The sequence below is a fragment of the Onychostruthus taczanowskii genome, unplaced genomic scaffold, assembly GCF_017590055.1.
Source record: "Onychostruthus taczanowskii isolate IOZ18803 unplaced genomic scaffold, ASM1759005v1 scaffold78, whole genome shotgun sequence".
NCBI lineage: Eukaryota > Metazoa > Chordata > Aves > Passeriformes > Passeridae > Onychostruthus > Onychostruthus taczanowskii.
In genome coordinates, this window is record NW_024505671.1 from 693,759 (window position 1) to 707,348 (window position 13,590).

General features: G+C 37.0%; 1 protein-coding gene across 6 annotated transcripts in view; it reads left to right on the forward strand.

Moving 5' to 3' along the window:
- Positions 1–13,590, forward strand: part of UTRN (utrophin) — a 341,969-nt gene that overhangs the window by 172,395 nt on the left and 155,984 nt on the right. Inside the window, exon 2 of one of the 6 annotated variants that reach the window (XM_041423527.1) lies at positions 5,372–5,412. The exons of the other annotated variants lie outside the window; for them this stretch is intronic. Within the exon in view, the coding sequence (XP_041279461.1) occupies positions 5,398–5,412 (15 nt within the window). The 5' untranslated portion in view covers positions 5,372–5,397. The remainder of the gene's footprint in view (positions 1–5,371; positions 5,413–13,590) is intronic. 6 annotated transcript variants of the gene reach the window in all.

Genomic DNA, 13,590 nt, shown 5'->3' on the forward strand with positions numbered 1-13,590 from the left:
TCCTCCTATAATTACTGGAAGGCTGCAATAAACTCTCTCTGGAGTATTTTTCAGGCTGAACAACCTCAATTTCTTAGTCTGTCTTCAAAGGAGAGGTGGTCCAGCCCCTGATTGTCTTTGTGTTCCTCCTCCTCTGGACCTGCTCTAACAGGTTTGTGTGCTGAGGGCTCCAGACCTGGATTCAGAACTCGAGGTGGAGTTTCATGAGGGCAGAGAAGAAAGGATCTTCATTGGACCCCCTGGCCACACCTTTTTTGATGCAGCCCAGGATGTTGTTGGCCATCAGGCCTGCAAGCTCATATTGCCCGGCCCTGTCCAGCTTTTCATCCACTGGGTCCTCCAAGCTCCCCAGGACTGGTGTCAGTCAACTCTTCTCCCACTCTGTAATCATATGTGGGATTGCCCTGACCCAGGTGCAGCACCTTTCACTTGGAATTTCGTTTCAATGTTCTTGTGGTCCCACGTCTCAAGTTTGTTCAGGTCTTGCTGGGTATGGAATTTAAGAATAAGCCAAGGGTATGCTTTGGTCCAAGACTGTATGATTCACTGGGTTAAAAGTATGTTAATCTTTAAAACTCAGTGTTCCAATTCAAAATTTGAGGAGACAATAAAAATTTTGTTAATGAGCAAATAGAGGCTTTCGTATTACTGAGGTCTGGTACATTATTGAGCAGGTGTATATTCCCTGGAGGATCATGTTGGTTGTGTTGAAATGTAATGAACATGATTTTAGAAAAAAAGAGACATTATAGGCTGAGCAAAAAAATAACAGCTGTAAGGGAGAAGAAATTAAGCCATCTAATAGTGTTACTTTTGCATATTTTATTAACTTGGCTGTCAGCATGCCCACTGTAAGTTCCTTGTGCCAGGTGAGTGCTGCTAGAAGTTATATCAGTCTATGTATAAACAACCTATACAATTTTTTGAATCAAGGACAAAGAAACCATATATGCATAGAATATACCTATTTTTTCTTGTAGGAAATCAAGGAAAGTGAAACTTACCTGGTAGTTGTTTTGATACTCTCTGAATAGCATATCTAGAACAGCATGCAATAAATTTTAGAATAGAAATGAGAAGGTGTAGGAAAGCTCTACACTATATACTTTCTAGGCTTTAGTCCAATTGCATAGGACATGTTGAAAGGGAACTGTGATTTAGATCATCTTAGAAAGCCCAAGGCATAAAGCTAAGTATAATAATTTGTCTTGTTTAGCATTGTTTAATTTGATTATAAAATATGTTTAGATTTTATGACTGTTTTGGTATTGTCCCAGCATCTTTCAAGAGATAAGTCTTTGGCAGTGGCATTTGTGTAGTGACTTAGGGAAAAATAAAATGAGATTAAAGACACTTTAGAAAGAGAAACAGCTGGCTTACAGTTAGTAACGATGGTATGAATTTCATGGTCTTGTTTCACCTAATGGTGATTTACTGGGATGGTTTTTGAAGTCAGAGTCAACACACGGAAAGGGAGAGCTGGCAGTCGGTCATTGCTGCACTTTAGAGTATTGTGGCTTCAGTTTGAAGGGGAGCCTGAAGCTTGTACAGGCAGGGTGGCCAGAATTAATGAACCTGTTAAAAAGACATAAAATAGCACAACTAGGCACTGAGCTACATAAAACTCCCATCTCCCCAGTTCTTGCAGCACTGTCTGATTTGTTCTTCTGATGCAACATTTTAGTAGATGCTCTAAGGTGAAAGTAGAATAAATTCCTGTTGCTGCAGAAGAGTGAGAGGCTGGGTGACATCAAATAACTGCTCTGCAGAATTTCTCAGTACAGGAAGCAAATGAGCCATGATCCCTAGGCAAGTACTGACACTTGTGTTGATTTTTTTTAACCTTTCCCCCCTTCCTCAGACCCCTAAAGATTTCACCAACAGAAAATGAATGTTTCTTACTTCTGATACAGCCCCTTCAAAGACTTCACATTATTTCTGTGATTTGACTGCTTCAAGCAGCAGGACTGTCAGGGTTTGCACAAAGTGCTAAGAGATAAAAGAAGCTACACCTTCTTTTTGTTCACTCTTGTGCTGTAAATCTATGCAGATGCAGAGGCCATCACTGCCTGTGGCTTTCTTTTAGTAAAAGAGAGTACATTTTAATTTTTGTCAGTGGAAGAAAGCAGAACAAAGGGAAGTAAATAAGGTGCTGTTCCTTTTGATATCTTGTGGCTAATTTTATTTTTTATGTTTTGATCACAGCCATGGTAATTCTGATATCTCCTATTACTGTAGCTGCTTTTGGCAACTTTCTTTGCATGATCATTTGATGTTAATTTTCATACATGCTCCTGAGGAAAATGATTACTTCCTCTTCCCCACTTTTTCTTTTTTGTGAAGTTCTGCAAAATGGTCACCTGTCAGTTAAAATTCAGTGCGTTGAAAGGCCACCTACTGATTCCTCTACAGGAGGCACCACAAATAGTTGGTGTTACTTTTTCAAGGAGGAGGAAGCTCTCTTTCCTCTTGTTCATGAGCACTTTCCCAGCTGATGCAATGTAGGTGGAGATGTAGTTGTAAACATAAAATAGAATGAAACATTTTGTTGCTGTGTGTTTTGGAGAAACCTCTTTCTGATTTTTCTAATGAAGAAAGGCCATGGCTTCAAAGTAGTGTTATGCTGTATATTGTCCACTTGTTATATTTGCTACTGCCATCTGGTTTCACGAATAATAGGTTTGAGATTTGGCAAAGAGAATACTGCAAAAGGTTTTCCTGTGGCACCATTGTTATGTAAGTTCTTTTAGGGTTAGACTGTCTAGAAAGTATTAAATTGCACTGTGCCTGTGATCACAGTGAAACTGTTTGTGGAAGGGAAACCTGCTCCCTTACCCAGTCTTGTCTGTCATGGTATTTTTATAGATGTGTGAATGAGGTTAGCTATGTAATTCAGCCTGAGTGATAAAATGGATTTGATTTAAAATGAGACACACAGTGCTGTGGAAGTATATGATATGAATACACCCAAAAAGGCCTTTGAAATTGCAAATAGAATTTAGTAAGCAACCTTCCTAAGAACATCTGTTCCTGATGATATGCAAATACATGCCAAATTTGCTACTGGAGTTTAGAGAGAGGTATAAGTTGGGTACTTGTGGTTCTGCCCCAGCATTTCCTTTTGAAATTTTAATGTGTCAAAAATAATTTTTGTTGAAGTAGAAGCCCCAGATTTTTTGGCTTACATGTGGAAAGATGAACTACGTATACAAGGGTTGTGTGATGCTATAGATAGCACTGGAGATGGGTAAACTTTGTTTCAGATAAATGAGGGATTCTGGAAGATACTTCCCTTCTATTTGAAGACACTTGCCTTGTATTTGGGGAATTCAGAGATGTACATATGAATTCAGTACAGAAAGATCAAGTAGGCATTTGAGGTGATGTTATCTTTGTGTTTCTAGTACATAAAGAAATAATCTGAGTGGTGAGAAACAGTGCAGCACAGAGGCTTGCTTGTCACCTAGTCTTAGCTCAATGCTGAGATCATCTCTTCCTGTGTTACTTAAGAATATTTGTCTGGTCTGTTTAGGCAAGTTTTTTACAGCTTCTTTTAAGACAAATTGAGTCACCTTTTTCAAGCTATTAAAGAAAATTTTTTTAGTGTTTTATTCTGATGTGCAAATTAAATTTTATTCCTTGTAATTGAAAGAAGTATAAGGTCCTTCAACTTACCACAAACCTGAATTTACAGTTCAAGAATGTATTCCCACAGTAGTTTGCACATATTTCGATATATATTGAAAGACCATTGTGCTTTCTCCTTTCTCATTTACTCCCTAGGTAATTTGCAGTTTATTTAACTGTTTCTGAGAACTAGTGAAGTAAAGGTAAAAGACACTCAATACCATTCCTATATTCCCCAGTTTTGTTATCCTGTCACTGAAGGATATTAAGTTAGCCTGACATGATTGATTTTTGACAAATCATGTTGACTAGTGCTAATTTTATTCTTATGTATGATGTGCATACTAATTTTTCACAGAAACTGAAGCTTATGGACAGTAAATTCTTAGCTCCTTCTTTAATCCCTAATTTAAAGAGAAGAGTTATCTTCTTATGTATGATGTGCATACTACTTTTTCACAGAAATTGAAGTAAAGCTTATGGACAGTAAATTCTAAGCTCCTTCTTTAATCCCTAATTTAAAGAGAAGAGTTATATCTGCATTTTTCTGCCATCTTCTGTTGGTGCTTGGAGATAACTGCTAATAGCTCTTAGACACTAATGGCCTATTATCTAAGTATTATTTGTCAGATTTAATAAGTTATACATAATTTGAGAAAGCCACAGTTACTAGTTTTGGCCTTTTCTTCTGTTGAAGCTCAGATTTTTGCTACTTCATCTGGGTGGTTAAATAATTATCTGAAACACAATATTCCTCATTAGTGAGATGGGAAGCAGAGGAAAGTATTGAACATTCTTTCCTTTTCAGCATAATCACTTAATAGGTTCCCTTTGTGGTCTTGTTACTAGTTTGAATAAAAACCTGCTGTTTTCAAAAAGTAGCATCATAGATATATACAGGAATTAAGGTATCATTTATTGAATTTGTCTCTCTATAAAGGAAATTAACCATTTCCTTAGTAGGATGTTTAATTTTAAGATAATATAGTACTTTTGCTGTTGTTGTTGATAAAAATAACAGCTTGTCTTTGTATCAAGAAGTTGGGTCTGTAGGCAGTGAAGCAAACTTTGGCAGGATGGTATAGAAGTGAGTCTGGAAAGAAATATGCAAACAGTCTGATCTGAACCTTAAACCTCAGCCTGCATTATTACATAAATACTTGAGCTAGGGTGTACATCAGACACCTGCACCAGTTTTTGAATATTTAGTTAAAAAAGAAAAAGCAGGGGCCTATTTTGAACAAACACCACCTATATTGTAGGTCAAGGATTTGGTAATGTCTTCATACTTGCGGGCTAATATGGAAATGAAGGATATCTAATAGTAATGAGACCTACCTGTCACTCTTCCAAGGAGGGTTACATAACGGTGTCTGTAGATCTTGCTAAAATGATAACGTGGCCAGTTGGCACTGAAAAGAAGGCAGGGATTTTGCCTCAATTACATTCACAATGGAAAAGATGGAATTTTTGGAACCTTTTTTGCTAATTGGAAACTGTGCATATTGTGGAACATGTTTTGACAGTGAATGGTGTATGCCTGGAAAACAGGCATAAAGAAGGCTAAAACCATAACAAAACCTCTCTTCTGATCACTTTAAGCATGGAAAATTTAAGTGGAGGGAATTAAAAAGGATTATGAAATTGTGCATTTTTATCTTTAAAGACTGTGAAAGGCTTAGTAGTACGTAGCAAATTTTTTAAACAGATGGTAAATGTTTCAAGGCACTGTATCATCTTTTAGGTCTTGGAGAAATTCTGAAAAGCTCCATGGTGGCTCACAAAGTAAGTATTTCTGGAATACACAATACAAGTCAGATATGCACAGCTATTTAAGAAATTACAATATGAAAAACTAAGGCAAATGACGCTTCAATAAAGAAACCTAATAATAATGAAGAATTTTGAAGGCTAGTTTAATGAGCTTTTTGATAAGACGAATACTTGTATATGCACAGAGAATACTTGCTTCTTCTGGGGTTGGCAATCTTTGGTTTGGAACTTGTTAACTGTATGGAAATTAGTTCCAGCAGTGAAAATAAGGGGAAATAAATGGATAATGTATTTATAAACAATGAACAGAAGATCCAAAAGATTTAGGTAATCAACCTGACTGCGCTTTTAACCTGGCTGTGCTAACCTGAAAATGCTTTGCTGTTTTTGTACCTTCCTGTTAGTTGTTTTCTGTTGTCATATGTTTTCTGCTTCACAAGCTGGATTATTTTTGGTGCCTCTCTGAGGAGGGTAGTCTTTGGTTTTGTTTCCACCATGTATCTGTTTTATAAAGGATTAAAATGCCTCAGAAAAGCTTTTTCTGCTAAAAGAAGCTTGCTGCTTGTTACTGCTGCCTCGCATGCTCATTTGTATTGAGGGTCTCTCTTTAGCCTCACAGTTGTCTGTGGTTCACTTTGAGCTTGGGCTACAGACTGCCTTCAACCTCTGCACTCCTTCAACCCCTACACAGCCTGTGCTTGTTCAGTGCTCTGCTTGTTGATATTCTTGGCTCCAAGCTCCTGGCTGTCAGGTTAACACAAGTAATTAATCAGAGAAAGTTGAGCATGCTCCGCTGAAGTCTTAGGCTTAAACCATGAGGTGGAACCAAGGGAAAAACTGTCAGAGCCCTTCAATTGGAATTCCTGGCTCATGTCTCTCTCTGGTCTCTTTTTTTTTTCCCTTCTAAAAGTGGATGGATGTGTGTGGATGCTTAGTGTCTGAGCAGGTATAAGGCAGTGGTGTTGTGGGGTTTTTTTCTGTGCTTTTCCTCCCACATGTTCATGTATCAGAATGCTCATTTGTGTTGTCTGTATTCTCAACAGGAGATGACATTTTGCAGACTTGAAACAAATGCCATCTTTTTCCAGCTTAGGGTGGTCATAATTTTCTGCCTATCTTATTAATTGGCCTTGCTGAATTTTTGGCATCTCTTGACATTGTTTTACAGTTGTGGTCTGTGAATGCATGATTAAAAAGCTCTGCATGCAGCAGTAAGATTCCACTATGAACAGCTAAAGAACTATTTAGCTCTCCTCTCACTTTAGGCTCCTCACTTTATGTACTAAGAGTTAATTATTAGTTACTGTTTTGCTATTTTGAAATAACAGTATTTATAGTTGGTAATTATGTCAGAATTAATTGAAAATAAAAAAAATAAAAACAAGGCTTAAGCTTGTCTATCTTAAAGTGTTCTATGATGAATGCATGGGGTGTTTACCATCTAAAAAGATGTAAGTTACTTCTGTGTGAGGTGTCACTATTTAGCATCTGGTAAATGAAATTTACCTTTTTTATAATTATTCTGACTCACTTAGGAATAGGGATTTATATTTTTACAGCTTCAATAAAGAATAATAAATTACTTAATTGTTTCATTATTTAGGGTGGAGGTAATCTATAAATGAAAAGCTTTTTCAAAACAAGCAAGTCACTTAACATCATTAATCTAAACTAACATTTTGTCTCCATTTTTCCACTTCTATAAATTTTAAATGTAATAAAGAAAAGCTGTTTATGAGAATGGAGTGGCCTACTGGTTGCCAAATGTCTGTGATGGCTACACAGGTTAGGGTTCTCCTCCCTACTGTGCTATGAAAGATAGTGATTAAATTCACAGAGCTGTGATACTGCCGTGGATTAAGTTGTTCATACTAAAAAAATAAAATCTGAAAAGCAAAACCACCCCCAAAGGTATTGATAATGTTTAAATAGTGAAAACTTTTAATATATTAAGTAAAAAATTACTTTTTTATCATTTAGAACTATAGCTGTACAATTTCTGTCAATGTGTGGCTTAAATACTCACATATGGTCTTAAAGGAACATGAATTGCTGATACATCCACTTTCAGATTCTCAGTTTTCCATGCTTTTTTTATGACTCCTGGCTTAGGTAAGCAGATTTCTCCTCTTTTAAGATCATCCTTGGTCTATTGTATGGGTTTGATGTGTGATAGGTCATCTACAAAAAAGCAGGAGTTGGGTTGCAGTCATTCCATAGTGGGTAACCTACCAGCCAACATGGAGTTCATGATCAGCCACTTAAAAGGCTTCAAGTCCTGGATTTTCTTGTAATTCATTCCCAGTCATAAAATAGTAACAGTGATCTTGGATGAAAGGAAATGCTAAAGTGAAGGATTTTTGATAGATGTTATTTTGCCTAAATTTTCCATGAATGTCCATAATTAAAGTTTAGACCAGATTAATGTATTTTTTAAATAAATGTGTAGGCATTGTTTATGTATTTTTAAATACATGCGTCTTAATGTAGAAAACTTAGTTTAGATAAAATAGTGAGGAAGCAAAGAAAGGTGATCTAATGCCTGGCTCCTTCCTACTGGCCCTCTATTCTGTATTGCTCAACGCATAACTTTACAAAGTAATTAAACAGTTCTGGAGACACACTGAACTCTGGCTTTGGTATTTAAGTACTCTCATTTTTTCCTACACTTAGAAGGTTTGAGAGCAACAGTCTCTGCAATATTAAGTAAAAAATAAGAGAAAATTATATAAATACCAGTTTATCTTGATTAATGTTGCCTTTTATCTCATGGTCTGCTTGATTCTTCAGGACATTTGAATGCAGGAAAATCTGTGGGTGGGAGACTGAAATGAGAGAGATCAGATGTGAAAGTGTATTGCCCAGGAAGGCTGGGTGTGGGTAGAAGCAAGGAAGCAGAAAATGAGATTGACACTTATTAATGATGATCAGGTTAATGCCTGAAAGTCAACCTGATTCAGGATGTCTTTACATCATGTAAGAATCAGAGCAGTCAAAGGGCTCCTGAAGCAAGTATTCCCTTGCTTGTCGTGGGCATTAATGTGCAATGATTTTGCCCTATGGTTTAACTTTGTCTCAGATTGCGTAATACATTGAAAAGAGGGAATTTTTAGTCTTCTCTCTGCTTGTTCTTTATATTCTAATAGCAAATAATTTTTAATGTATTGCTGTAGACCCAAGGTTGTGTTTATTCCACTGCATGATTGCAGCTGTAGTTTAACCTCAGCTGGCAACTAAGCATCATGCAGCCACTTGCTCTCTCCCACTCTGATGGGAAGGAGAGGAGAATCAGGAAGAGAACCCAAACATTTGAATTAAAATAAGAACACTTCAATAACTGAAACAAAGTAAAATATAATAATGGTAATGATAGCAACATATATACTAGTACTACTAACTATAAAAATAATTGTAAGGGTAGAAAAAGACCACAAGTGAAAAAAAGCACAAGTTATGTGCAATACAATTGCTCACCACCTGTGGACCAATGCCCAGTCCATCTCTGAGCAGTGATTGGTAGCTCCTCTAAAGTAAATAAAGATGCTTGTAAGATCTAAAAAACATGCTTTATAGTTGACATATGTATTTGTTTAGAAAATACTTGGCCTTCAGCAAAAGTGTGCAGGGAGCTTAATGTAAGACCTGTTTCTGCCTAGGGGTCTTTATTAAGTAAATTATACCTTTGGAAATAAAAAAAAAATAGATTTTTTTTTTCTTCCCTGGCCCCCTGTTGAAAATCAAATTAATAAATAAGTACAATAATCATTTGAATCACAATATTTACTTTTGGGAAGATAATAGAGGAAATGCCCTCCATCTCAGTATGGATTAATGAAGATTGTTAAGATTCTGCCACCTTCCAAAGGAAACTTTATTGCTCCCTGGTTTTATCATAAGTTTAATCACTAACAAAATAGTAAGATTTGATTTCTTTGTCTGTTTCTTAGGTTCAGCAACATATGAGTGTTACTTTGTGTTTTTAACACAGAGCTGTTGTTCAGGAAACATTTTTGTGGCTGTGACCCAAGTTGAACAGTAGTTCATCTGAGTGGTCATCGCTGTGTCTTAGCTGACAGAAATGTCAGGTCTTGATGCTTGTGCTCACTTTGGGTTGGAAGTCTGTAGCCTGCTGTCAGTTAAGCAAGTTTGATCTTTGACTCTTTTTTGCATAAAACACCATGCAAAATTGAGTGCTGTCGTTTTTTGCATAGTGTTGTTGGAAGTTGAAAACACCATGCAAAATTGAGTGCTGTCTATTCTAAGGTAGGAGAGCACAGTGAGAGTCATTAAAGGCAAGAGCTGTATCTAAATGACAGAATGTGTGTTCTTATGGTGCCCAAAATGTTCAGCACTAGATTAAGTGCTTCCATCTGCAAGGCAGAGTAGATCGTGGTGTTGCCAGGCAGGTAACATCAGTTCACATATCCTGCTCTTTTCCATGAAAGTAAGAATAACTTGTCATCTTTTCATGTTTATGTATTACATGTCAGCGTTGTAAAAAGAAAAAAAAAAAGTTGTCCTCTCAGCCAATGAGCTTGTTTTTGTTTAAAGTCTCCATAAAGCTTTAGTGTATTCCCTGTTCCTAGAAGTTTTCACTAGTAGAGATGTTTTCAAAGTGATGTTCACTCTCAGTGTATTGGTATTCCATGTTTTAAAGGGAAGAGTTGCCAAATCTGTTTTTCCTATTTCCTACTGCCCAATATTTAAATTGCAACCACGGATTCTGGATTTGGATAGCAACTATGTTGATTGTGAAATTGCTTATTCCTAAGAGTGGTTGGAGGTAAGGAGTTGTTAGCATTCAGGTGGTTTTTTTAAACATTTTTTATTACTGTATTTGAAAAGCTTACTCCTGAACTGAGTGTTCTTCCTACCTAGTGTTAGCACCTCAATTTACTGAGTCTTTTTGTCATTGTGTTTCTTGATTCTTTACTCTGCTGCTACTTCAGCTTGCTTTGTAGGGTGAGACTGTCATAAAAATCCTGTGTGTCTTTCACAGCATCCCAGTGACTTGGATTGTGAAGTGATTGTAGACACTCTCTTTCTTGCAGTTTTCTTTTTCAGTACAGGGTGGCTGAGTTTCTTGCTGTGTCATTACAGGTTAGCTGACAAAAATGACACTGACAAACGGCAATATTAGAGTTTCTGCAGTAAGTTCAACTGCAACAGACATGCATAGGTTGTTCTCCAAAGAGTCCTGATCTTTCTGGGCAGCAGATATATGAAAGAAATCATGACACCCTTCAAGAAAATGTGGATTGGCTTACAAAAATAAAATGGCTGTTTTAAATTACTGCATTTACCTAAGGGCAAACCAGGTTTTGATTAGATGTGTGTGAGAGCATATATTTTTCTTAAGTGTTGGGGAAATTGACTTTGCATGCAAGGCGCTCGCTCTCACCTGCTTTAGCCCAGTGCTTTGATACAATCTCTCTCACTGATATAACACCAGAGTTTGCTGTGCCATAGCTTCAGGCAGATGTTTGTCCTGATGTGTGCTGCTGGCCAGGAGGCAGGAAGGCTCAAGCAGTCTCCAATGAGCAGCATGCTGCCTGGCAGTGAGTGCGTGCTATGGATTCTTGCATCAAGTTTTGCTGTTCCTGGCGTGGAGGGAGGCACGTTTTGTGCCACCCCAGCCAGCATGACCTTAGTCAGGAAGTCATCTGTGCTGTGATTCCAGGGGTTGGGAGATCTGATTATGGTGAGCTCTTGAATGACTATAAGCAGTATAATTATTTTATCACTGTTAAATATTACTGCAGAGTCAATGAGCTTATTTTACTGACAAATCTCTTATTTCAGGCTTTGGTGACAAGTCCAAGTAAATACAAAATTTGAATACAGATCTGTATGTGCAGTTCTGTGCATGTCTCTGTAAGACAAGATTGTCAACTTAGCATTTGTATTGGAAAAAAGATGAACAACATCAAGGTGTCTCAAGCACATCTGAGAACTAAAAAATTTAGCACTCAAGCTGTCCAGCTGGTTATTAAAATCCTTCTCTGCTTAATTAGTCTTTGATAGCTTGTCACTTAATAGCCTGGAAGAATTATTTACAAAAAGTGATAGAGTTTGAAGAAAAACTGGAGAGGACTTGAGACTGCCTTGAAGTTGGATGTAAGAGGTGTAATAAGCTGGCAGCAGCAATGTCTGCTTGTGGATTCAACTGCTGATTTACTTTTCCTGAGATTTAGCAGAGGCACTTCAGTGTGCTTTGTTGCCTTCCATGATGACACCAGTGTTGGCTGAGACTTTGTCAGCTTTTTGAACCTGAACATGACCTGATTTAAAATCAGCTTAGAAGCTTGGTGTTGTGTTATTTCATCAGTATTGTAATGATGCTTTTGAAATAGGCACTTGCAAAGATATATCTCTGCTCGAGAATGTTAATGACATTTTTGATGCAAACACTTGTGAATAATATGCACACAGGGATGTGTAAATGCTGGGCAGCTGTACCAAAAGATCCTTGTATATTTTGGCTCATTCCACCATATGTCTGTGGAAAGTGACACAGTTCAGTATTGCTGAAGATGTAGTGCTTAATCTGCTGAAAAAGCTAATTTATCATAAAATTGAGTTCTTGTTGATTCTTTACAAGAAAAAACAAGGTACTACTATGGGAGCTAATCTGTGGGTTAAAGAGAAAACAAAACCAACCTAGAAAGACAGCAGCCACCCTAGATATTATTTCCCACCAAATCAGACTGAGGTTTAGAACAAATTAACTTTAATCCAGTTGCATTTTTCTGTTGGCAGTAGATTAATGGGTTTAATCATTATTTAGCACTTATAGTGCATTATAAGAATGGCACTTTACAGAAACAGAAATTAAAACCTGAAGAATTTGCAGTCTTAATCAAAGCATGTGATAAATATTGTGAAACATGACCAGAGAGAATCTGTTCTAAACAAGCAGTGTCTGTTTCTACACTTGGTTGCAAACACATTGTTGGCAGACTTTTTGAATTATGTTCTTAGCAAGAGAACCAAAATAGGTGACGCTAGCAGTAGAAAGCAATAAGTTGTAAGTAGGGGAGCTTAGCGTGCTGGAAGGGGAATCCTTCCCATGTATCCATGTAGGAAGTAGGTGTAAGGCATAAATTGGGGACTGAAGGGAGTCTCCAAACATGTGAAAGTGCTTTGAAAAGAAAATTGAGACAATCACTGGTCATGCTATTTGGAGCACTGGAAGAAACTGTTTTGTGCCAGATATATTGAGTAGATTGAATTTCAATATGATGGTCAGAAAGGAAGAGGTTCTGGAGCTGACAGGAAAGAATAGTAATGCAGGATTTTTTCTTAGCAACTCATGAGAAATATATTTACTTCATGAATATCCTAGAGGAATGGAACAATATTGATTTAAAACGAGTCATGGTATAGTCACAGATAACTGAGAAGATAATGAGATTGCTGTTTATGGAGCTGCTGGATGGAAATAAGGTAGTTTGTCTGTGCAGTGTTACTGAAATAGCCTTCAGCCACAACTTCTGGTAACTGCTTAAACTATAGCACTTATTAAGAGTATCAACACAAGTCTTGGCAAATACTGTGTGTTATGGAATATAGTTCTCAAGCCATTTGTGCTTGAGAAAAGAAATTCAACTTAGTGGTACCTTGTTTTCTTAGTCCCATTGCAAGTATTCTACATCTTGCGGCCTCATGTGGTATTGCTATTTTTCATTCATTATATGTGAAGAGTAAATTATAGGCTGTTGTCTGTTACCCAAATAATTCCAAATGCTGCATGTACAAAGGAACTGTGCTGTGTTATGAATGAAAGCATTTTATTTATCTCCCTCAAAGTGTCTAGAAGTAATTGCTTCCAGTCCTGGTCAACTAAATATCAAATTCAGATCCCCTCTGGGAGCAACCATCTTTTTAAAATTTAGAATAGTATAATTGCTGTAGAAGTAAAATCTTTGCCTTTAAAATATACCCACAGAGTTAATGTCTCCATTTTTGTTGCACGGAAATAGGGCGGGTTTCTTTTGTTTTAGCTCCTGCCAGTTCCTGCAAGTAAACGCAGAACTCTTTCAACATTCTCTGGTTTTGTTTCCCTTTTTTATATTTTTATAGTAAGGAGCCTCTGTTCAGTTGGCAAAAAAAAAAAAAAAAAAAAAAACAACCAAAAAACCCCAAAAAACAAACAAACAAAAAAAAAACCACCCAAAACCAAACAAACCC